Here is a 26,067-nt window from a genome sequence, read left to right on the forward strand (position 1 = left end):
TATCATTAAGCAGTTTCTACCTATAGTTTGCAATTTGAATTCATATGAGGAATTTCTTTTGATTTTAGTTACCATTTTCTACAATTTCAAATTTAGAAAATATTATTTGCACCAATTTTTTATAATCAAGATAGTTTCAAATCAGATCTTTAACAATTATGCAAATTTGAACTTATTTATGAGATTATAAAGAAACTAGTTTTGTACCCATTCGTTGAATGGGAATTGTCTAAAAATAATAAATTATTTAGTGTAGTTCATAAAAATATTTGCATAAAATACAAACTTATTGTATAATCTATTATAACCTTTCTTAAATACATTGTTATTCAAAAATAGTCTTATAATGTAAATTTAAACATCTAATTCAGTGATTAATAATTCAAAAATGCAAAAAAAAAAATCGACAATATGATGACATTCAAAAACTTGAAAATCGGGAAGATCAAATCTTGGCTGATCTTCTGTAAACAAAAGAATGGCCAACCCGTTACCAAAACATCAATTTTGGTACTTAATATAAATGGCTTAAAGGTTAATGTGAAAAGAAAAGAAGCCGAATGAAATATTAATAAAAGATAAGAATTCAGAATCAATCAAGTCATAGGAACACAACAACCTTCTAAATCTGTTCATGGCTAATAGAAACCAAAACGAAAACATAAGATGTATTTTGCTATTAAGTCAAAAACATAAAAAATCTAAATAGTTTGATGTATATTGCATGATGTGAATTGCTGTATGATAATGAACTTGATGCCTTGCCATTTATGTAATCAGTGACACATTCTTGTTCTTTAGAAGCTTTCTACCAAAGTCTAAAAGAAAACATTGAAAAATGCACAAAATTTTTTTAATCCCAGAAACCTAGAAAATAAAAAAAATTAATACGTTGTTGAAGACAATTAATAAATTGTCAAAGGCAATTAAAAAATCATGTGAAAACACATAGTTCAAAAGGCCACTTTTAAATCACTAACCAAAAAAGCAATATGTGTTCTACTTGAATTGAAGAGTGAATCCATAAATTGAAATAACAAATTAATTATAAAAACCTTGCCAGAAATAAAAAACCAAATTGTAACTTTTGAAGACTTAGAAAATTCAAATTCAATGACCTAGCTATGAAGAAGGTGTAGGAAATTACAGACCACATACAACGAGCATAAACAAAGTCCAAATGTGGTCCTTGTATTGAAGAGAATAAAAACGAAGTTCCAAATCCGGTCCTTGCATTGAAGTAAAAAAAAAAAAAACCTTCCAAAAACATTGTGAAAAAGTGTAAACATCTGCACTGCTTGATAAAGTGATGAGTAATAGATCGATAACCATATATATGAGTAAAAATGTAGAGCATCTTCGATAGCGATAATCTGATAAAAATAATCTAATATTTGAATTGATATTTCGAACTTTTGAGTTGAAGATGAGAGAGACTTAAAAACATAATTCAAAATTATTTATACTAATCCCCAGGAAATTTAGGCTTGACGATTAGGGTTAAGGAAAAAAAAGGTAAGAGAATGGAAGAGATAATTATGGAACGATTATCTAGAATTATAAAGTCAAGAGAAAAAAGAGGGATAGAATAGCATAGGTTAACTCATAGAGCACGTTGCACCTACTTGCTATGTCAATAAGCCATGTAGGAAAGAGATAAACTAAAAGGATAAGGATGAGAATATGACTTTATTATATATATATATATATATATATATATATATATATAATGATGCCCCTAACAAAAAACACCAAATCTGAATAGTTTTTACAAAACTTTGAAAAAGACCACTTAACTTTCTTATCTATCTATCATTTTTGGGCATTATTATCTCTATAAGAAACATGCGATTAAGTCATATTATGCCCACCAAATTATATAAATAGTTAGTCTAAAATAAAATTATTTTAGATTAGATTGGACGCAAAGTGATTGATGGATAAACTTGACTTGATAATTCAGGTTGAGCTTAAGTTGAGAGAGAAATTAGAAGCATTGCTTGAGGGATCTTTCACGAACATATATAGATTCGAGAGCTGAGAAGTCTAATTGATACTTTAAAATATTTTATCATCTTGGATAAGTTTTAGAAAAGATTTTTGGATACTTTTCAATTGCATTTCAAACATTCTTACATTTTCAAACTACCCTTATCTTTGCGGTTGAAATTCATACATAACCTTTGATCACAACAGAATCTTATATAGTATAAGAATAAGGATGTTTCATTGCACATTATTTTATTGACTCACTATGTAACTTATGATTTTTCTGTTAAAAGCACATGATAAAATCATCATACTTCAGTTCCTATACTACAAAATATTAAACAACAATTATTAATTATCTTGAGTAATAAGCACCAAATTCCCGAGCGTCGCGCGGGCTGTCCTTCCCTAGTAAAAATCTCTAAAATTAAAGAGGTGGCTTATTATTTAGTTTGTTTCTATCGTTTAAATCGTATCTCACTTACATAAAATTTGTCTATCAAAAATAGAAATGAAATTTTTTGCAGATTGTTTTCTGTTTGTCCTTTTTTTTTGTTCAAAGTTTACCGACGAGGTATTGTTTGATCATTAGTAGTGGTTCCATCAGCAATCAAATGGCAGTAGAAGAAAAAAGTTGGGACTCAATTCATAATATTTCTATCAAAGCATTATATTCAAGCGTATGAAACGCGGAAAAGTTACCACTATATCAACAAGAAATAAAAGTTTCAAGCAGGGAGATATACAATTGTGGCTATCATCTGCGAGTATTCTTTTCAAAAGTATGATTAAAGTATTGATTAATCTTAAAGTATTAGTGTCAAAAATATGATTTTGGCAAGATTACGCAGATAAATTTGTCCTGGTACAATATATTCAAAAGTTACACAACTGAAAAAAATATGGATAGAATTACTATAATTTTCAATGAATATATTTTAACTCTTATCTTTGTATATGAGATATTAAATCTATTCAAATTTTATCACCTTATTGTTTGACATGAATAAAAATCTATAGTAAATTATGATATATATTGTTACTACTCTATATATAATTCAGAAGATATGTCATTATCCCTACACAAAACTTAAAATTTTGTTTAGTTTGCAGTGTAATATACGTCAAATTTTTTTTTACTTATTTTATAATATAAATTAAAAATAAAAATTTTAAATTATTTTTAAAGTATATGAAATATGAAAGCTTTTTTTATTATACATAAAAAAATGATGTGCTACGCATGTATGATACGAGTTTTTGCTAACTAGTATTTCAAGGGTTTTGCGCAAATCTACGAACCGAAAGTGCACAGGTTAAACCAAGAATGTCAAATAAGGTTGGTAGTTGGTACGGGTAGACCATTAAGGCCCAATTTTTGTCAAGCGCCACTCTTCTGTACGGTTGACGGATTGGATTTGGCTAATGGTGTAGACTTTCAATCCAATGGATAAAATTGGGCCACCTACTGACTCAACTTGCACCATTTGTTTCTTCTTCTTTTGTTTTTTTTCCCCCCAAAATATACATTATCTCAACTGAACATTCTATCAAAGTGAAAATATGTGAAGAAAATATTTCGCATTTAGACGGAGTAGTATATACACTAATCATGTATGACTAATAAATCCTTTGAATTAATGTTTTCAAACGTGTCTTTGAATTAATGTTTTCAAACGTGAATGTAAACATTTTTGTATATTGCATGCTAAAACTATTTGGGTGATGTTTATCCATATTAATCATAAATACCAACATATTTATTTTCAACACTTCTGCACATTTGATAGTAGTAGTAAAATCCCATCTTCATGAAAGCAAACATTGAATAGTGACTTGGTCCAAACTCTCCCGTACACTAGATCAAAGGCTCAGATCCCCACTTAGTGGATCCCCTATCCAGTGTATCACACAAAAAGTACTTTAAAGTGTAGTACTATAGTACATCTTGTTCTATCTAATGGTTCACTCCTAACTCCTACACAAGCTTCTTTAAATTCTCCTCAATAGAGTAAGAATAGAAGTAAATTAAATAGTTGTCATTGTAGATAAAAAAAATGACAACAGAGTAAGAGTAGGAGCATGTTAAATAATTATCATTATAGATAAATAAAAAATGAAAGCAAATATTACCAGGCCTAAGGCTCTCTCAACAAAGTAGAAGTAAGAGCGGTTAAATAGTTATCGTTGCAAATAAAAAAAATGAAAGCAAATATTGCAAGGCCTCTGGTTCGGTAACGAGAACCTGTTCAACTAATTGAACACAACTTCAGGACGTGGGCAAAAGTACACTGATCCAAATTACAAAGTGGATAGAACTAAAAACAAGCTCCCCAGTAACGTTGTTAATTTTCTGTTCAAGCAGCAGAGAAATCGTAGCATCAGAGCATCTTGTCTTGCTTATGAAAGGAACTCGCGTGCACGTGAAGCCGCGTGCTTGAGAGCAAGATTATCTGACAGAAAGGAAACACAAAGGCCAAACTGACCCAGAATATTTTGACCAAGCAGGCGCAGCACGTGGACAACCCTGGAGGAGATGAAGAGAATATTTGGATCCAAATGATTTTCCTCTTTGGTGGAGACAGCCCATATTTATATTCATATCCAAATGATCATGGCCCTGTCTGTATGGATCAAGTACTGACATCACATCACCATTCACACAAGCATAATTCCTTGCAGAGGAACACATGGGCAAAATTTCATGCTGCAAAAAGCTCGAAATTTGAAGGTTAATCTCAAGTGAGAACTGAAGAATATAAAAGAAATGAATAAAGAATATGACATCGACCAATATATATATACCAAATATATATAAAACAAAAAAACCAACTCGATCAAAATCCTCGATTTACAGTTAATTTCAATAGTGCTTGAATGCATTATTCTAGACTAGAGGAGACTAATCCACTCTAGGTTCCCTTTGAATCCAGCCCCTTAAAGAAGGAGTAGGAGTTGGAGCCAATTGACAAATGGTACTATGTCAAAAAAAATAAAAAAATGTCCTTAAGATCAAAATCCGCATCTAATTCGAATGTTATTGACATTCAAAAAAGTAACATTCAAAATAATAAGTGGTTACAAAGTTAAAACCAACTTTTAGACGCGAAGATTAATATGAAATGAGAAGGTTAATAGACAAAAATAATAGATTGTAACTAAAATCATAAATTGGAGATGACAAATTTATATGGAACGTGAATTTTATGGAATTAAACTTTGCAGTTAAAAAATAATTTTGCATCGTTTAAACACCAAATTATAGCACCATGAAACTGAAAGTAGTCCTTGCTGACTTATAGTCAGAAGCAAATGAAATGCATATGTAAAGAGAAGCCGGTTTGGACGAACACGTTAGAAGTAATCCTTGCTGATTAAACCATTAGAAGTATGGACGAACGCATTTAACTATTCATGATACCAAAATACAGCAGGGGAAATATGATCTTCATCTGATTACAAGAATATTGACAAACCTGAACCAATAGCAATCACACTAACTGCAGATTACAAATATAGACTGCAAACAACTTGAAAAGAGTAAAGGCAAAGGAAATGCCAATATTCTACCTATACAACCACACAACCACTGCCACTCAAATAATTCCTGCAAAGGTTAGCTCAACTTCAATCTCCTCGATTTCTTCGTGGTTTCTAAGCAAGAGGGATCATAGTCTAGGTCAGAACATACCAACTTGTTCCTCCACCGTATTTGCACCATTACATATAATCTCTCTTGCCAAAGGAAACAGCAGAGGGTTATTGGTATGCTTGTTACAATTTTACAAACAACCATAAGTGTAAAGATACGGAAACCAAAAAAGAAGGACTAATACAAATTCTGTCCAGAACTGCTCCTTAGTCCTTGGCTGGGCTTCTTGTTATTGTGTGTTGCGAGTTAAACCACTTCGGCAATGATGGAGCCAAGGGGGGGGGGGGGCAGAGGCGGGCCATGGCCCCCCCTAAGTTTTAAGAATTTTAATTCATAATATGTAAATATGTGTGTAAAATAAAATTGGCCCCCCTAAATTTTTACAATTTTAGTTTATATTATGAGAGTTAATATATATATATATATATATATATATATATGAATTAGTCATCTTTGAATAGAGGCTTGCAAGCTTTAATTTGCCATGAATGTCCATATGCCTATTACATTCATTGTTTGGCTCACAGGTTTCGACTTGCTTTAGTTGCAACTTCTAGAGAAGTAGCTTTTGTTCATCAATTCTTCTCCAATTTAGTTTTTATTATCAACATTGTTACTGCATCTAGCAAACGTAATGATGAATTAAAGGAGGCTCAAGCAATTGAAGTTGCTACTAAGATTGCTAATGGTGAACTTGAAACTGGAAGGGGGCTTAATCAAATTGGCACTTTAAAACGAGTTGGAGATACTTGTTAGGGTTCTCATTTGGATTATATTTCTAGTTTACTGAAAATGTTCAATGCTACTTGTGTGGTTTTAAGTAACACTGCAGTAGATGGAGGTTCATACTCTCAACATGGAGATGCAAATTTTGCTTTGAATCAGTTGTTATCTTTTGAGTTTGTTTTCACTTTGCATCTTATGAAAGACATTATGGAAATTACTCATCTTCTTTGTATAGCATTGCAACGTAAATCTCAAGATATTTTGAATGCAATGCATCTTGGCTCAAGCACAACAAAGCTACTGAAAAATTTTCGAGATTCGGGATGGGATGATTTCTTGGTGAAAGTTAAATTATTTTGTGAGCAACATCAAATTGATATCCCATGTATGAATGCTCAATATATTGCAAGACGTGGTAGATCTCGAAGTCATCATGATGAGATTAGTGTGGAGCATTATTATCGAGTGGATATATTTCTTGCAACAATTGTGATAGGGTGTTAATTGTTAGTAATTTTATTGTTAATTTCCCCCTTTGTCCCTGCCAAATATTGTTTAAATTGTTAATATATTATATTTGGTATTTGAACCTATCTACGGGGAAGTTGAACTGAAATATGCTTAAAAAGAGGACCTTCTTGAGATAATTGCTCCGCACGTGGGAGACTTCTAAAAGCTCCACAAACCTGGCCCACATGGAGAGCAGAAACGGGTTTCCTATCTTTATGCTGACGAAGAATTGATTTGCACTAGGAGTCCCACGGGTAATAGAAGACAAGAAGTGCTGGACGCTGGGTTTGTTTTTTGTTTGGTTCCTTATCCGCCTCGGGGACCACGAGACAAGTAGTAGTTTTGTTTTAGAATAGGGGAACTTCGTTGGTGGGCTGGCTTGTCCAGTTCCTTCGTTTTTAATACTTTTTGGGTATCGCTTTTTCCATCTCTTGGGAGGGGACGACGGAAACATAGCTTTGTTTTAGAGAATTGCTTCTGCACTTTTGCATGGGATTTCCTCCATGAAGATGAACTAATTCATTTTTTCTAGTCGAAGGTCAATTTAAGGACTCGGTTCCGAACATCTGTGAGATCTAATTATTTTACTTATTTCTTTTATTTATTGGTATTTGTACGTTTCCTGATTTAATTGTTTATGCTTGTTATGTTATTTGAATGTCAAGGGCCCGATATTCGAATTAACTTAATGATCTAATGCCAAATTAATTGATTGAATCCGTAATTGTTCAATTGATTAATACCAGTGGCGACTAGCGTGATTGGTTTCATGTTAGGGAAACGTATGATCTAACTTGAACAAACCCTCGTAGCGTGTTTGTTGGTTAGGGTTGAGCTTTTCTAATTATTAATGCAATCGAGTAATTAAATCCTATGGTCGTACTTAGGGTTATTTCTTGGTTAGAGAAATAGTTAACGGTCGTACCTTAACTATCGAGAAATTAAGGAAAGGTTGGTTGTTCATTGCGTGTATGACAACTATAACCAATCTAGTAATGAGTAATTGAATTATCTTTGCATCGATGATCAGTTGAATGGACCGTGTCTGAAAAGTTGCACCTTTGGCTAGAGTCGTATTGGTTATTGATTAATTTTTGTTTATTAGTTATTTCATTAGTTAGTTCATTAGTCATTTTATATTATCCAAAAATCCCCCATGTGCTGAATTCTAGAAGAAACGAATTATCCCCAATCCCTGTGAATTCGACCCTACTCACCGCTATATACAAAATTTGTATTTTTCTTGAGTAGCTAATTATTATTGCACAGACTCGACACCCTGTCAAATTGATTATCAATTGCAAGAGTTACATAGCAGGTTTAATGATCATACCGTGGAATTGCTTGTTTTGAGCACTGCTTCAGATCCTAGAAATGGATTTATGCTGTTCAAGATTGATGATATTTGTAAACTTGTAGAGAAGTTCTATCCGAATGATTTTATGGAGCAAGAACTAGTACGTCTAAGAATAGAACTTCAACATTTTGAGCTCGATATTCCAAATCATCTTGAATTGCAAGAATTATCTGGTATTCATGAGTTATGTCAAGGCTTGGTGAAGACAAGAAAATCAGTGATATATCATCTTATTGATCGATTGATTAGACTTGTTCTTACTCTTCTTGTATCAACTGCAACTGCAGAGCGGACATTTTCAATTATGAAAATAATCAAGACAAAGCTCCAAAACAAGATGGAAGATAATTTATTGAATGATTATCTAACTGTATATAGAAAAGGAAGTTGCTGAAAAATTTAGCAGTGATTCAATCATAAATGAATTTAGTTCTATGAAAGAGCGTAGAGCTCAATTTACTTCTAAGAAAAGATATTGAAATTTCAAAGTATGTTAACATAACTTTTATCTTTTTTTCAATTGAAAATAGTTACATTTATATTACATGGTTATATATATATATATATATATATAAATTGGATGGTTTGTGATGTTATAAGATATTTAATCAAAGGTTATCTTTTTTGTTAATTTTTGTTATGACTGTACCGCATATTTATGAATAGACATACATTTATAATTAAATTTAATATTTAATATTTTTAGATGTCATATATTTAAATAGAAGAAAATTATTTTGAACATACTATATTAAGATAATTTTATTAGGAAAAAATTTTGACCCCCCCCCCCAAAATCCTGGCTCCGTCATTGCACTTCGGCTGCATGTCCGTAGAAAACACAGTGCACCAGTTCAAATTTCTAAGATGATGGAAATCAGAAAATGAAGCCAAACATTTCAGTACTTGAAGTATTTGCATCTTCATTGATCGTCCTTAAAACGTAAGAAGCGAGAATATATGCAATACCAAGGTCCACGGAGAATTTCTCTATCTTCAACAGAAAAGCTTGTTCAAGCAAAATTAAGCAAATAAAATTGAAGCATCAGCTGGCATAAATCCAGAGTTTGGGGACCTAAGACTTCCATAACATGATTAGGAGGGACCCAAAGATCAGATTATTATACCATGTCTTTCTCCAAATAATCATATGAAATTAGAATCGCTTATGTCATTCCCCAAACATTTCACTTTCGGAACTTGATCAAGATTGAAAGGGAAAATTCCTGGGTTTTTCTTAAATATGGTAAAAGCCACAAAGTAAAAATCATTCAAAACAGGCATGAAAAGCCACTTGCACTACATACTTGCACCACAGATGCCACCACCATTTCAACAGAACTCCAACTGCCATTTAGCACACTACCAATGGATGCATAATGCATTTAACAACATTTCAACCTGTGGACAACTTTTGCAGATAAATTCCTGTAATACCTTGGTTTAGACCGAACACAATAACCAAACTCAAAGAATAAAGTGCTTCATCAGCTTTGAATTACACCTACACTATGAAATGAACACCCTTTTACTTTCTAAGGTTCTGAAGTCTTATCTGTATGTGTCTACAAATTTCTTAGGCTCTATACTTTTGTCCATCCAAACTATGAACTTGAAAGAAATTAGCCGCAGTTGCTTCCAAGTTCTTGATTATTCAAAAGGTATCAGTAAAATAGATTATCCAAAATCAACAAACTTCAAATTGAGAATGGTATTCTCCCTCAAAAGTAGCAACAGGATGAGATCAAACTCTTAGCAGACAATAAAACCATGTGTTTCACAAAACTTAGCAGCAAAAAAGGGTCTCTTCATGCTTTGAAATGCAGTCTACAAGTCATTAAGTAGTTAAAGCACAGACCAAATGCATTCAACATAAATCACAAGCAAAACTTCAGCTTCAAGAAAGATTCTTGTTCACGTCTCTGTTCTCTCTAAAAAAAAAAGGGTACCCGTGTACTTGGGAAGCACCAAAAAAAGAAAGACATCGAGCCATGGAGATGTGGCATAAATTCCTTGTAGACACTGAGTATCCAGTGTACAACAGGTATAAAAGCAATTCTATTCCAAACTGTGTATGCCAATCATTATACAAGGACATAATCAATCACATTTCCAGGCAGAAAAAATAACAGAAATCACAAAACCCTAACAGCAGCACAAAATCTATAATCATGTTTGGTAATTAGAGTATCACTATACTAAGCAGTAACGTTAGGAACAATATAGAATGGCTTCTGTTCATAAAACATAAGGCATGCAGCATACCTTCCAGGTATCAACTGAGAACTGTTCACTGGACCCTTGGGATTAGCAAATCTTTTTGCTCTATTTTCGTGCTCTTTCTCAACACGCATGGCAGCCACCTCTTTCTCCATGGCAGCTACTTCTCTTCTCATCTTCTTAGCCTCAACTTCCATTGCCTTTGTTAAAGTTTCTACTTTTTTTGCCAACATCTGAACAAGAAGAATTAGTACTTAGTGATAGGGCATAATTTGTTGTTAATTTTATGGTTAATTTCCCTCTTTGTCCTTGCCAAATATTATTTTAATTGTTGAAATGTACTTATATTTGGTATTTGGCCCTAATTACAGGAAGTGGAGCAAACAAGTGCTAAAAAGGAGACTTTATTGAGAAAAACACTCCACACATGGGAAGTTCTAAAAGGAAATACAAGCCGGGCTCCACAGGATGCTACAAAAAGGGATTTGCTATCTTTATGCTGAAAAGGGTGGACTTGTACTAGGAGTCTTACGGGCAAAGAGGAAACTAAAAACAAGGACTTTGGAAAAGCTCCAATTCTTTGGTCCTTGGACTCTCAATTCAGTGGGGACCACTAGAGATAGCATTAGACTTTCTTTTGGTTTTAAAAAGGGAGAAACGTACAGAGGGTTGGGAGCTTAGTTTTAGAGACAATTTAGTTTTCTTTCTTTTCCGGATTCAGGCGTTCTCTTTGGTTCGTATGTACGCCAGAAGTATTGTGACAATCTGGCGTGGGTTCTCCTCAATAGGGATGAACTAAATCCCTTCTTCTAGTCAAGAACAACGGAGGATTTGGTTCGACTTAAATTGTGAGATCGAATCGATTTTAGCTTTTCTATTATTTTCTGGTATCCGTATATTTTCTGCTTTATTTTCTTATGGTTATTGTATTATTCAATTGTCCTGGGCCCAGATGTTAGATTAATTCAATAACCTAGAGCCAGTTAGAATAATTAAATCCGTAATTGTTTGATTGTTCTATATTAGTGGTAACTGGCATAGTCAAGATTATGTCAGGGAAATATACGGGCTAATTCGTAGACAACCCTCATAGCGTGTTGTTTGGTTAGAACAGGGTTTCTCTAAATCTTAAGGCAATTGTGAAATTTAATTCTATGGTCGTACCTAGGATTATTTTGCAATTAGAGCAATAGCTGACGGTCGTACCTTAGCTATCGATAATTACGGAGGAATTGATTGTCATCATTTGTTTGACAATTATAACTTGTTTATCAGTTTATATGTGGAATATTCTTGCATCAATGATCAATTAGAAGAACCATTTCCGAAGTTGCTTCTTGACTAGAGTAGTCTAATACTATTTGAGTTTCTATAGTTTGCTATTTAATTTTTATTTAATTATGATATTTGATTAGTATAACTTATTGATAATTTTCCTAAAATCCCCCATTGTTAATTTGAACTCTAAAAGAGACAAATATCCCCAGTCCCTGTGGATTCGACCCTGCTTATCACTATCTACAGAAATTATATTTTGTTTGAGCAGGTATTTATTATTGCACAGGTTCGGCACCTGTCAATTTTTGGCGCCGTTGCCGGGGACTGGTGCCAGATTAATTTGTTTCTTTTTGAGTTCATCTTGTTTTTATTTTATTTTTTATTTATTTTTCTCTTATTTTTTTTATATAGGTTATGGCTTCTAACACTCCGTATTTTGGTGATATACTGGATTTTGTTTCCAGGGAAGACAATGAGGCTTGTTTTTTTTCTAAGTTTGCATATTCAGAGGCATTAAACTCTCTTAAAGAAAGAATGGCTGCTGCAACCTGTGAAATTTGTTATGCCAGGGATTATTCAACCGGTATATGCCCCGAATATCAAGACTACCTAAGTGACTATCTTAAAAAAAAATTTGGAGATTCTTCACCTCGATCTCAAACGTGGTATGACCCTTATTCAAACCGGTATGATCAAGGATGGTGGGATAACTCCAACGTTAATTATGAAAAGGGGCCAATGAGTTTTCAACAGCAAGAGTCTCAACAATCGTCATTCATGTCAGAATTGCCCTCACAGACCATCAATGACTCTAAGGAAGGTGAGAGTGCAATTATCCTGACAAGTGATATGGAACTGCAAGAGTCTCAAGAAGGAGGATCCAAAGATGCAGTTGAAAAGGAAGTTGAAGTGGAAGACATGAGACTCCAACATCAAATTACCCTAGTGAACGAATCCAGTGAGCAATTACTAAATGCGATGACACCCACTCCATCCCTTAATCTATATTCCCCTGACTCTTACTCTATAACTTCTGTTAATGAGATTGATTTTGTTATACCGGAAGTGTTTGAGTCTCATTGCAGAAATGAGTTAAGAGTAGCTATGGTAAAATATCTTGAACCGTTGAATGCTCTTGATGGAGCAGTGGATGAAGAATGGAGATCACTGCTTGATTATTTGGCGCCATCAACTAGTTCATGGAAGCTCGTAGCTCGTGTGCTCAAGGATTACTCTATTTACGAGGGCTATCAGGATTATATAAAGGATGAAGCACTGAAACGAGCCACAAGATTTTATCCTCCCTGAGCAAACATGACAATGTCTAGCCAAAGACGTTAAAAAAAGGTGTTTTTTGGGAGGCAACCAAAAATATTAGTTTTATCATTTTTCGTTGTTCATTACTTTCATTTTGTCGTTTCTCATTTGGGTGGTAGTCGGTCTTAATATTTTCCTCTACTGTGACCAGGAAGTGCAATCTTGGCGTGCCCACGCGGTGTTTGACGACCCAAAAACAAAGGAAATAATTTTTCAATTAAAAATAAAAAATAAAAAGGGAAAAAATTTTAAAATAAAAGTAATTTCCTTTTTCATTTTCGGTTTTGGTATTCAAAAATCGAATTTTCCAATCTCAATTCAATTCTAAAAAAAAAAAAAAATCCCAAAAGAAAAATTTTTGTTTCTTTTTTTCCCCTTCTTTTTGTTTCTTTCTTTCCTTTTTTTCTTCTTTCCCTCTTCTTCCTCTTCTTCCCCGCTTCCTTCTTCTTCTTTTCTTTTTCTCTTTGGCCGAAATCCCTCGCCGCCGCCTGTCGCCTGGAGCCCATGGACCTCCACCTCCAACAGCCGAGCGTCGCAGCTCCACCTGGCGCGACATTCTCTCCATCGCCATCTCCAGCCGCGCCGCTCCTCCCTCGCCCGCCACCAGCTCGCCATCCCCAGGCCGCTGCCCGCGCTCATCTCTCTCTCTCTCCGCGCACCACTGAGCGCGACATCCCACACAGCGGCGAGCTCACTTCGCGCATCTCCGCCACCACCACGCGAGCACCACCAGCTTGCCACCCTCTCGGCCACCTCAACTCAAGCTCCACTCCAGCGCGCCTCGCTGTCTGAAGCCTCCGCCACCAGATCTCTCTCCCTCCCACGCAGCTCACGCTCCACCAACGCCACAAGCAGCCCCGCGTCTCCCTCGCTCATCATCGCGAGCTCACAGCCGCACACCGACAGCAGCCATCCACCAGCGGCTACCCACTCGCGCGACACTCACGAGCGCCGACAACGCTACCTTCCCCAGCTCGTTGCTTCCTTACACGCGCGTCGCATCTCGTCCAGCCCACTTCCTCGCGCACCACTCAACCTGCACCACTCGCGACGCACAGCTCAGCGCCGCCGTCGGTAGCCCAACCTCCCTGGTGCCAGGTTTTTCTTGTTAATTTTGTGGTCCCCGATTCTGATTTCTTGATGTTGATGGGATTTTGATGCTTGCGATTTCACTGAGTAAATTTGATTGAATTGCATCTGTGTTACTGGAGCCAGTGCATTGGGTGATGTCCTGCAACTGATTTGCCTAGTCTAATATAACTGTCATTTGTTTAGGCTCTTGGAGTACGGTCTGGTGTTGTTTGTATCTCTTAGTGGATTCGGTTGGCTCTTTGATTTAATTTGCCCCTGTGCATTTACCAGTGGTACTGGCGATGGTAGTTGTTTAACATTTGTTTATCCTGTGTTATTAGTTGCCCAATTGATCGAGTTGTGACTTCTGGGCATTTGTGATTGAGTCGTTTCTGTCCAACCTGTGATTGAGTTGTTTTGGATAAAGCAGGAGGTGATTTGAGCATTTCTTGGGTTAATTGCTGATTTTGGCAGGTTGAATTGGGTAATTGACTGTCCAATTGGAGGCGGTTGTTACGATTTTGGGTCCCATTATGTCTAATTTGCTGTGATTTGTTTCTAATTGTGGGTAATTTGCTTGTTAAATTGGGAGGTGCCTGTAACGCTTAAATTTGCTTATTGAAGTTAGTTGCCTCTGATTGCCTTGTTTAGGAGCATTTTATCCTTTTGGTTTCCTTTACTAAGCTCTTGGAAGCATGTGTTGCACTTTGGACTGCATTGATTTTGAAATTGACTAGTTTGGGACCACAAGTGCTTATTGATTGCCATTGCTATAAGTGTTGGGGTATTTGTATGTCCTCTAGGTGATTGAATTGTGCACTTTGCTCATTGGGTTGGCTTTAAAATTGTTATTACTTTGAATTTCTGGCTTCCATTATTTGTTGGCAATTGTAGTCTCTTGTTGCTTAGAGTGATATCGAGAGTCCACGGTGAAGCCACGAATGGCTCCAGCTCCAGATGTGAGTTGATCCACAATTTCCACCTGAACCGCCCCTATTTTGATGACTTCAGGGAAGTACCGTTGCCCCTCTCCTTCCTTCTACTCTTACATTATCACATTGAGGGCAATGTATGAATTAGGTGTGGGGGGGATCGTTGTGTTGCTAGTATTTTTAGTTTTTAGGTTCTAGAGGTTTTTCCTTTGTTTTAGTTTGATATTTATCTCCTTTTTCGTTTATTTTCTTTTCTTTTTTTTTTTCTAGTGGTCAGTCTTCATATGAATACCAAGTTTGATGCTGGATTGTTGTCTCTAATTCTGCTATTATCAAGTTTATTAATAAAAAGGTATCAAGTTGATGTGGTTAAGTTCAGGAACATCTCTTTGGTGAATATCAATAATTGCTTAACTTTTCCAATTTTTGGTTAACTTTTCTAGGCATAAGGAATGATTGTTGGCATTTTTCATGTGAATTGGTCCAGTTATTAATTTTAGTTCTCCATGTTTGGAAATTTGAGGCTGGCTGCTGTTATTTTTGTATTATTTTTAGTTATTGTGCTATATGGTTGTAAATAAGAGTTGACTGTACTCCGCTAGTGATTAGTACCGAGTAACCGGGGATCTTCACCTAAAGTGTTGATTCTCGCGTCAAAAGGTAGTAGTTACTATGAGTGCGTGGTCCCATAGCGATTGGAGCTGAGTAACCGGGCTCTTCCATCTGGCAAATGTTCGAGTTCGCGTCAAAAGGCTCTAAGGGCTATAGACTAAGTCTTTTGTTATTCAAAAAAAAAAAAGAACAAAAAAAGAAAGAAAAAAAAAAGGAAAAAGAAGTGAAGTAAAGATTGTGTTAGTATGTGAATAAGTCAGCTTGCCGGTTTGTGATCTTAATGTTGAGATTTTGGTTAATAGTTGGGCCATTTGCTGATAAATGTGAGCAACCATTCCTTTTTCTTAGATTAGTTTACTTTAAATTGGAGGAGTTGGTGGTTAAGAGGCTAACCGAGGTAGTTTTTCTTTGATCTTAACCTGTGATGCTTGATATATGTTTTTCTGGGTATCTTGGCAATACGGTAGTTGGAGCAATAGCCATTGTCAAAATTTGGTGTTCAATTGCTGTTCTCATGCTTGAGGGCAAGCATGATTCAGGTGTGGGGAGAATTGATAGGGCATAATTTGTTGTTAATTTTATGGTTAATTTCCCTCTTTGTCGTTACCAAATATTGTTTTAATTGTTGAAATGTACTTATATTTGGTATTTGGCCCTAATTACAGGAAGTGGAGCAAACAAGTGCTAAAAAGGAGACTTTATTGAGAAAAACACTCCACACATGGGAAGTTCTAAAAGGAAATACAAGCCGGGCTCCACAGGATGCTACAAAAAGGGATTTCCTATCTTTATGCTGAAAAGGGTGGACTTGTACTAGGAGTCTTACGGGTAAAGAGGAAGCTAAAAACAAGGACTTTGGAAAAGCTCCAATTCTTTGGTCCTTGGACTCTCAATTCAGTGGGGACCACTAGAGATAGCATTAGACTTTTTTTTGGTTTTAAAAAGGGAGAAACGTACAGAGGGTTGAGACCTTAGTTTTAGAGACAATTTAGTTTTCTTTCTTTTCCGGATTCAGGCGTTCTCTTTGGTTCGTATGTACGCCAGAAGTATTGTGACAATCTGGCGTGGGTTCTCCTCAATAGGGATGAACTAAATCCCTTCTTCTAGTCAAGAACAACGGAGGATTTGGTTCGACTTAAATTGTGAGATCGAATCGATTTTAGCTTTTCTATTATTTTCTGGTATCCGTATATTTTCTGCTTTATTTTCTTATGGTTATTGTATTATTCAATTGTCCTGGGCCCGGATGTTAGATTAATTCAATAACCTAGAGCCAGTTAGAATAATTAAATCCGTAATTGTTTGATTGTTCTATATTAGTGGTAACTGGCATAGTTAAGATTATGTCAGGGAAATATACGGGCTAATTCGTAGACAACCCTCGTAGCGTGTTGTTTGGTTAGAACAGGGTTTCTCTAAATCTTAAGGCAATTGTGAAATTTAATTCTATGGTCGTACCTAGGATTATTTTGCAATTAGGGCAATAGCTGACGGTCGTACCTTAGCTATCGATAATTACGGAGGAATTGATTGTCATCATTTGTTTGACAATTATAACTTGTTTATCAGTTTATATGTGGAATATTCTTGCATCGATGATCAATTAGAAGAACCATTTCCGAAGTTGCTTCTTGACTAGAGTTGTTTAATACTATTTGAGTTTCTATAGTTTGCTATTTAATTTTTATTTAATTATGATATTTGATTAGTATAACTTATTGATAATTTTCCTAAAATCCCCCATTGTTAATTTGAACTCTAAAAGAGACAAATATCCCCAGTCCCTGTGGATTCGACCCTGCTTATCGCTATCTACAGAAATTATATTTTGTTTGAGCAGGTATTTATTATTGCACAGGTTCGGCACCTGTCACTTAGGAAACCTAATTTTCATTGCAATTGTAAGATCGCAGGATAATAAAATCTACCTCAATTGCATCATCTTTATCTTTGAGGCTTTGATCCTTTTCATGACCAGCTTTCCTCAAAGCAACCACCTCTTTCTGTAGTAAATCATATAGTAAACCTGGCACGGTATCATCTGTTTCTGTTACTTGTACATCACTAGGTTTTTCATCTTGATTTTCTTTCCAGGTACTCTTTTGAGGCTCACTATCCTTGGTCCCATTACAAGATTGGCTCATTTTGAAGTTGGGACCAGTTCCATTTAAAAGAATTTTACTCCTATCTAATGACCGTGAGCCTCCATCAAAGGACTTCGATGTCCCTTTTGCATGCTTCAACACCGTACTGCTACCAGAAGATCTCATCTGAAAGGATGGTGACCTCTTGGGCAAAAAACCATTGGAGGTCAGCTTAGATATATTTTCGGCTCCACCAAGTGATTGACGGCGTGAAAGACCATTGCTTGAACTTCTTCCATCTGGTGTGTTGCGAACGCTTGAGTTTGGTGATCGCAAAGTTTCCTCTGGAACTTTGAGCCGCATTTGATATTTTTCCTGGATACAAGAGACAGTGAGAAGTGTTGAGATATGCCAGCTTTTCCTACAGATTTTATCAGATTGAGTTTGATATCAAAATAATTTAGTTATTAGAAAAATAAGGATATTTGTTAACCAAAAATCATGTTGGTTTGTTAACAAATATTTTAGCTAAGATTTGCTAGTAGAAGAAGATTATATTTTGTTGAGATTTTTAGGATAATTATTAGTTGAATATTTTTTAGTTTATTTCATATAATCACTATAAATAGTGAGTTAATGAATGAATAACATAAGCTCATTTTCCACCTTCAATACAAGTCTCTTATAAGTTTTTTTTTGCAACACTAAGGTGTTGTTTCTTAGTTTATGCCTTAAAAACCAACAAAGTGGTATCAGAGCCTATATCTTAAGAGCCTGAGTCTTTTTTTGAGAGTAAGTGCATTGGTGAGGATCCTTTATAAGTTCAAAACCATGACAGGAAAGAACTTTTTGCCAAATGTTTCAACTTTTAGTGGTAAAACTTACCAAATTTGAGCCATAAAATTTTGGACTTATTTGGTAGTCAATGATCTACGGGGATATGGTGGAAACGAATTTTGTTTCACCAGCATTTGAAGAGCTGATGGATATACAAATTAGAGACCACAAAGTTACAGTTAGACACAGATCCAAAACCAGTATTCACATATCAGTTTTTTATGCCGTTTTCACAAGGATAATGGCTAATGATTTGATTGAGAATAAATTATTCTCAATTAAAATAAAAAGGAAAAGTTTCACTATGAATTGGTTAGATTTTGACAATTCTAAAGTGGAATATGATGATGAAATCAAGAATTCAGATCCAGAAAAAATTCAGGAGGAGATCATTGATAAGTCAGGAGGTATCAAATTGATTCCTAATATTTATCAAGATTATAATATTGCTGTTTTCGAGTCTACAAATTTTGATGGTGATGACAAAATGAAAAACCATGCAGAATTTCATATTTTCTGTATAAGTTCAAATATCGTCAAAGGATGTTCCACTTTAAACCTATGAGAAGGTTATTTGGAAACATTAAAAAAAAATCATCTTTTATGTGGAGTTTAGCATGAGAAGACAAAAGAAGTGGTTTGTTGCAAGATTAATATTTAGCTTGCATAAAAACCCAAAGGAAGAAGTTCATTGCAAGGCTAATCATCAATTGCAGAACTTCTTACAAAAGTCTCGTCCAAACCAAGATTCAAAAAATTTGAGAAGACAATTGAAAATCTGCAGCAAAAGTGGCAAGGAGGAGTGTTGAGATATGCCAGCTTTTTCTTCAGATTTTATTAGATTGAGTTTGATATCAAAATAATTTAGTTATTAGAAAAATAAGGATATTTGTTAACCAAAGATCATGTTGGTTTGTTAACAAATATTTTAGCTAAGATTTGCTAGTAGAAGAAGATTATATTTTGTTGATAGTTTTAGGATAATTATTAGTTGAATATTTTTTAGTTTATTTCATGTAATCACTATAAATAGTGAATTAATGAATGAATAACATATAAGCTCATTTTTCACCTTCAATACAAGTCTCTTATAAGTTTTTTTTTACAACACTTAGGTGTTGTTTCTTAGTTTATACCCTAAAAAACCAACAAGAAAAGACAAATTAATAAGGAGTTGAAAGCTTATTAGGCATTTTCTCCATAAACCAACTATAACCTTCAATTGAGCTTCAGATTTCGCTGTTCTCTCAGAAATGGCAAGTTTGTTTCGCAATTGCTGCATCTCACTCTGTGACAACAAATATGGTTATTACTACAAATTGGCAGAAATGGCAGAGCAAAACACTCAAGTGGAAGAGCAATAAAGTGCAGAGGCAGGAAAGGCAGTGAAAATAAAAGAGATACATGAAAATCAGCTTTAAAAAGTGCTTTTTTTTTGGCAATCAACTGGAAATGGAAATGAATTATACCTGCAAGAACCTTCTTTCTTCAAGCCATTGCTTTACAGGCATAACCTTGTCATTAGCATCTTTCCACTCATTAGCAACCACTGTTGCAACCCTGTTTGCTGTCACCTTTGCACGGGCCAGCTCCCGGTCCAGAGTTTTCCTCTCCTCCAGGAGAACCAAATGTATAAATAATTGATCAAATGGTTGCACACACACCTTCAATTTGAGGATATTCAAAGGCAAATCGAATTACGACAATACATTCATCTCTTGAACTTTCCGCTGGTAATCCCGCACAGCATTAGCAGCTGCCCCACCAGCCAGAACCGCTTCCTCAAGTTCACGCACAGTCTGGGTTAGTTTTTCAACCTCGGCAACATTCTGATGGTGTAATTTATCCAAAATTTTATTTTCCTCCTGTCATTAATGTGTTTTGACAAGTAAATGTAAATGGTAAGATCAAGTGCAGCTCAGCAAACTATTGGAAAAAGCCTCAAAAAGGAAATAGCATTACTGATCAGACCCTGGCAAATTTCTATTTGCTTCATCAACTCCTGGTTTTTATTCTGGAGATCATCCACCATAGGTGCCTTCGCCAATGCCAGTTGCACAGTTCTCTCAGCCTTCAGTAAAACAGCTTCTTTTGACTTGGTTAGGCGATCTAATGCTTTATTATCATCTTGCAGCTTCGCAATCTAGAAAAACAGCAGCAACAAACCATGGAGCAATACCTTCTCACATTGGAGCATTTTTATTACAAATAGGGCTAGACAACCGAATATAAGACTCCAGGGAATACCTCCAGTCGAGCAAGAAAGAAGAACAATAACCCACAAAAAGCTATGAAATTCTAGTGGTCATGGTTGATCTATGTCAAACGTGGTCGGCAATTATTTTTTTTCTGATTTTTCTTTATTCCTTTTGTCTGACATTCTTTCTTCTACTCATCTTGATATATGTATGAAATCCACATACAGGCCATGGCCACTGCCGAGAAAATTACATTTGACTGTCCAGTCATTCTTAGTCGGGTGAGAGGCCTAAGTGTGTTTGGATAGCAATAGTTTTTTCAAATATTATTTTGCTTGTATCGCAACTACAATTTTTAATCAGTTTTTTATCTTTCTAACAACCTTTTATCGTACATATATCATATCACAGAAGTGTTGCAATAATTATTTCAAATAATATTTTAAATAATCATTTGGGGGATTGAGAAACCTGTATCATGCAATGACAACAATGAAATTGGAATTCAGACCGTGTGTGTGTGTGTGTGTGTGTGTTTTGGTAGAAGGTAAGTGAAAAAGCTGGTGTTGACAGTATCCCGAGGAAATGAACTCTAACCCTTTCTATTAGCAGCAGCAATCAAAATCAACCACCTTTGTGCAAGAGCTATGAAACTTAAGAACAGCAAAGGGAGCTCAGATGGTCGATATATCAAAAATAACCACAGTGCATACTAATGGCTTGTACACTCTTTCGGAGGCATTTTAGTTAAAAGTTAAGTAGCTCGTGCGTGATGGAAAATGGAAGAATTTTGGACTAGTTCACAATAACGAACCACACAACCAGCACTGGTAAGTAAAAGAAATCAAATAACAGAGCAAATAAAGTATCAGAAGTGATTATATATAAATTTGACAGGTGCCGAACCTGTGCAATAATAATAAATAAATCCTAACTACCACCTGGAACAGTCAGTAATCAATTCGAGTACTGGAGCAGGGACTCTAGGTGTGCAATGGGTTACTTGATTCACCCTGTTCCCGAAGAGTTTGCTTAATCCTATATACCTGAATTAATTATTTAACTGAATTCCCTAACTAGTAGACAGTGGTAAGCAGGGTCGTCTCCTCAGGGACTAGCAAGATATTTTTGCTTCCTTTCAAACCAAGATTAATGGGGGGTTTTGGTATCAAATGCCAACTAAACAAATTAAATGCAAAGAAATAATTAATTAAAAGAAATAATTAAGAGAAACTCTAGCCAAGGGTACACTTCAGAAATGGTTCATGCAACTGATCATTGATTCAAATATAATTCCAACATCTACTAATAGATTGGTTATAGTTGTCTCGCACGCGCTAAACGACCAACCCTTCCGTAATTTATCGATAGCTAAGGTACGATCGTTAGCTATTTCTCTAACCCAAAAACAACCCTAGGTACGACCGTATGATTTAATTTCCAGATTGCATTAATAATTAGAAAGGCCCAATCCTAACCAATAAACACGCTATGAGGGTTTATTTAAGCTAGATCATATATTCCCCTGACATAAACCCAATTATACCAGTTGCTACTGGGATAGAGGTAACGAACAATTACGGATTCAATTACCCCTATTTAGCAAAATAGTCTCTATGAATAATTAATTATTGCGCACTAATCAATCATACATAAGAACTACAACAATTAAGAGCAGGGAGTATATAAATACCAATAAACGGAGAAAATAATTAACAACGGCTTAGATCTCACAGTAATCGGTGAACCAATTCGTCAGTTGCCCCCTTGACTAGAATTTGGGGTTTAGTTCCTCATTAGTGGAAATTAGGCCGCGCGTGGAGAATTGAGAAAGGTGTGCAACTCGATTCTCCCGCTTCGATACACCACAGGAGGGAAGAAAAACACGAGATTGTTTCTGCTCTCCAATTCAATTCACGCAAGGTAGGACAACCAAAAGCAAAGTCAACAATGGCGGCTCCTTTAAGCTTTCCTTCTTCTCCCACACAAGAAACATACGAGAGATTGGAGAATTGTTTTCATTTCTCAATTTGGTCCAAGAACAATGAAAAGCTCACAGAATCCCCAAAGTCAACAAAAGTGGCTGGTGTCTGCTGCCTTTCTCTCTACAAAGCTGCGGCACTCCAGTGTCATCCCAAAAAATAAAGAAAAAGACTACCTTCTAACCTAAGCCGCGCGAGAGATAAAATACAATCCCCACAATAGCCGAAAAATTGTTACTTGTTTTCCAATTTGCAGCCAGACTCCCTAGAAATATATAAAAATAAAATCTATTACAATTAGGTTTCTTCAGCTTCTCAAACGGGCCCCACGTCCGATGAATCTTCTAAAAGTTGAATTTAAGCACTTTTCAGCAACCATTCCTGCAATTAGCACCAAAACAAAATATCAGTAGAATCCACCCAATTAACGAAAATATTTAGTCAATTAATTGTGCAATAATGCCCAAAATACCCACTAAAATGCAACCTATCAAAATTCAACTTTGTGAAATTAAAAAGGGATATTTTGAACCAAGCCGACAGGAAGTAATAGAGTGCATCTGTGCTTGGTCAGTAATTCACAAGTCCTGTGAAAGCAATTGAATCTCTTTTAACTTGAAATCTAAGAGCAAGTATTCCCATTAACAACATTCACTTCATTACTACATGAAAATACAGTACAAGTCCCTAATACAGGATCCTACCAATTGCAAATCCAAGTCTTCCACCCCGACAATGACAAAATGATCTTACACTGATTTCCAGCGTTCTTGAGCTGAATGCCAAAGTTTCCAGTTCCAAAAAGTACAAAAAATCCCATAAACGCAAGCAATGAAGTGATCCCTAGAGAACATATGTTATGATCCCAGAAATTAATAAAAGGGGAGAAAGAGGAGAAAAAGAAACGAGAAGGGAGAATTCATTCCATTCCAAAAACTGTTACATCTCAGAATTTATCCTTCTACTTATAGCTACGGTCAGAAGATTCTAGATCAGAATTGTCATGCTAACAATGCTTATTTTGTCCTACATTTAACGGTGATCCAACTGAGTCCTAACAGAATTGCAGCTAACTTCCTCACGTGCTTCACCCTTTTGCCACGTCAGCCATGCAGCCACACAGCTGCTCACGTTTTTAGCTTGCCTCTTCATGGGAATGATCCGCTGGCCTGCAAATGCATGGAGTTGATGGTCATGCGGATCATAACAACACCCCCTCCTCAACACAATCCTCACTGGGATTGAACTGAAAGTTAGGGAATTGAGACCGAAGGACAGAGGCATCCTCCCAAGTGGAGTCATCTGGAGTCAAGTTTAGCCATTTAACCAATACCTGGAGCACCTTCTGCCGCTTCCTCACTACCTCTCTAGTTGCTAGTATACTCTCTGGTGCAATCTTGACTTGGCCATTCTCAGTTGTCAGTGGTAGATCCTGGGTGGGACTAACTCCTTTGGTAGAAGGTTTGAGCAAGGATACGTGGAAGACAGGATGAATGGTGGAGTCCTCTGGTAATTCTAATTTATAAGCGGCACTGCCTACTTTCTGCACAATCTTGTAAGGCCCATAGTACTTAGAGGATAGCTTAAGATTTCTCCTGAGAGCAACTGAAGATTGCCTGTATGGTTGCAGTTTGAGGTAAACTGAATCCCCAATACTAAAGCTCCTTTCGGTCCTTCCTTTGTCAACAAACTGCTTCATTCTATTCTGCGCCTTTAAGAGGTTGTCGCGGAGCATCTCATTCCACTTCAGTCGATCTCCTAACCATAATTTCGCTGATGCCACTGGAGATCTTACCACATCTAGGCCTAGTTGTGGAGGGGGGTAACCATACAATGCTTGGAAGGGAGTCATGTGTAGCGCTGTGTGATAGTTAGTATTATACCACCACTCTGCTGCAGCTAACCATTGTTTCCACTTGTGAGGTTGCTGAAAACACAGGCACCTGAGGTACGTCTCGAGGCATCTGTTCAACCTTTCCGTCTGGCCATCTATCTGTGGATGGTAAGCAGTAGAGAACTATAGTTCAACACCTAGCTTGCCCATCAACTCCTGCCAGAAGGTGCTTGTAAAAATTTTATCTCTGTCTGAAACGATACTGAGTGGCATCCCGTGTAACTTGTGCACATTTTCAAAGAACAAGGTGGCAACAGTAGAAGCTGTATATTTTGGGGTTAGTGCCATGAAGTGCCCATACTTAGTAAACCTATCAATGACCACAAATATGCCCACATATCCAGCAGACTTAGGAAGTCCCTCCACAAAATCCATGGAGATGTCCTGCCAAGCCTGGGTCGGAACTGGTAGGGGCTGTAGCAATCCGGGGTACTTACAGTTCTCCTGCTTATTCCTCTTACAACAGTCACAGTTCTGCACCCATTCCTCCGTATCCTTCTTCATACCTGGCCAGAAAAAATGTTCCTTCAGCCTGTGATAAGTACCCAAATTTCCAGAGTGGCCACCAATGGGGGACTCATGAAAACATGCTATCAGTTTCTTCCTCAGCTCACCCACCGCTCCAATGTAGATCCTTCCCTTGTACCTTAATATTCCTCCTTTTAAGGAGTAATCAGAACAGGAATCTGGTTGCATGGCCAGCGCTCTCAAAAGTTCTATAGCCTTTTCGTCTCCCTTATACGAATCTATGACTTCCATCAGCCATGATGGCTTAGCCACAGAAATTGTATTCACAATTCCCTCCACGTCCCTTTCATCATCCTCATACCTCCTCCTCGATAAGGCATCTGCAACCAGGTTTTCTTTCCCTTTTTTGTAATGTATCTCGTAATCCAACCCCAACAATCTGGTAAGCCATTTTTGTTGCAGAGGGGTAGAAATTTTCTGCTCTAGAACATATTTAAGGCTCTGATGGTCGGTCCTAATGATGAAATGAGAACCAAGAAGATAATGTTTCCACTTAGTTACTGCTGTGATCAAGGATAGCAGTTCCTTCTCATAAATGGAGAGCCCTTGATTCATAGGTCCAAGAGCTTGGCTCAGGAAAGCTATTGGTCGTCCCCCCTGCATGAGCACTGCCCCCAAGGCCTTGTGACTGGCATCGGTTTCCAGAACAAAATCCTCAGAGAAATTTGGCAATGCCAGCACTGGGGTGCTACTCATCACCTGCTTAAGCTTCTGGAAAGCTAACTCAGCCTCTTGGTTCCAAATGAATCCATCCTTTTTGAGTAATTCTGTTAGAGGCTTGGTTATTGGTCCATACCCCTTCACAAAACGCCTATAATATCCAGTGAGTCCAAGGAAACCCCTTAATGATTTTACTGACTTAGGAACTGGCCACTCCACC

At 36.3% G+C, this 26,067-nt stretch overlaps 2 protein-coding genes across 2 annotated transcripts in view; one reads left to right on the plus strand and one right to left on the minus strand.

Moving 5' to 3' along the window:
- Positions 1 to 8,628, plus strand: part of LOC113759933 — a 10,018-nt gene extending 1,390 nt beyond the window's left edge. The window contains exons 2-4 of the mRNA XM_027302512.1: positions 6,186 to 6,392; positions 6,474 to 6,864; positions 8,196 to 8,628. Of these exons, the coding sequence (XP_027158313.1) occupies positions 6,186 to 6,392; positions 6,474 to 6,864; positions 8,196 to 8,628 (1,031 nt within the window). The remainder of the gene's footprint in view (positions 1 to 6,185; positions 6,393 to 6,473; positions 6,865 to 8,195) is intronic.
- A 1,759-nt stretch (positions 8,629 to 10,387) lies between these two features.
- On the minus strand, positions 10,388 to 24,617 carry LOC113759934 (microtubule-associated protein 70-1-like). Its single transcript, XM_027302514.1, has 8 exons — positions 24,002 to 24,617; positions 23,840 to 23,934; positions 20,561 to 20,728; positions 20,295 to 20,453; positions 20,055 to 20,201; positions 19,802 to 19,873; positions 17,593 to 18,123; positions 10,388 to 10,687 (listed from the first exon to the last, which is right to left on the minus strand). The coding sequence occupies exons 1-8, from the start codon at positions 24,615 to 24,617 to the stop codon at positions 10,433 to 10,435; spliced, it is 2,043 nt and encodes a 680-aa protein (XP_027158315.1). The 3' UTR covers positions 10,388 to 10,432.
- Positions 24,618 to 26,067: the final 1,450 nt, after the last annotated feature.

Source organism: Coffea eugenioides, chromosome 2, assembly GCF_003713205.1.
Source record: "Coffea eugenioides isolate CCC68of chromosome 2, Ceug_1.0, whole genome shotgun sequence".
Lineage (NCBI taxonomy): Eukaryota > Viridiplantae > Streptophyta > Magnoliopsida > Gentianales > Rubiaceae > Coffea > Coffea eugenioides.

Coding starts and splice junctions, on each gene's coding strand:
- LOC113759934 (XM_027302514.1), bottom strand. CDS start 24,617: ATGACTCCCTTCCAAGCATTGTATGGTTACCCCCCTCCACAACTAGGC. Junction 20,202..20,294: donor GGAAAGTTCAAGAGATGAAT/GTATTGTCGTAA, acceptor TTGGTTCTCCTG/GAGGAGAGGAAAACTCTGGA. Junction 10,688..17,592: donor ATAAAGATGATGCAATTGAG/GTAGATTTTATT, acceptor CTTCTTGTTCAG/ATGTTGGCAAAAAAAGTAGA.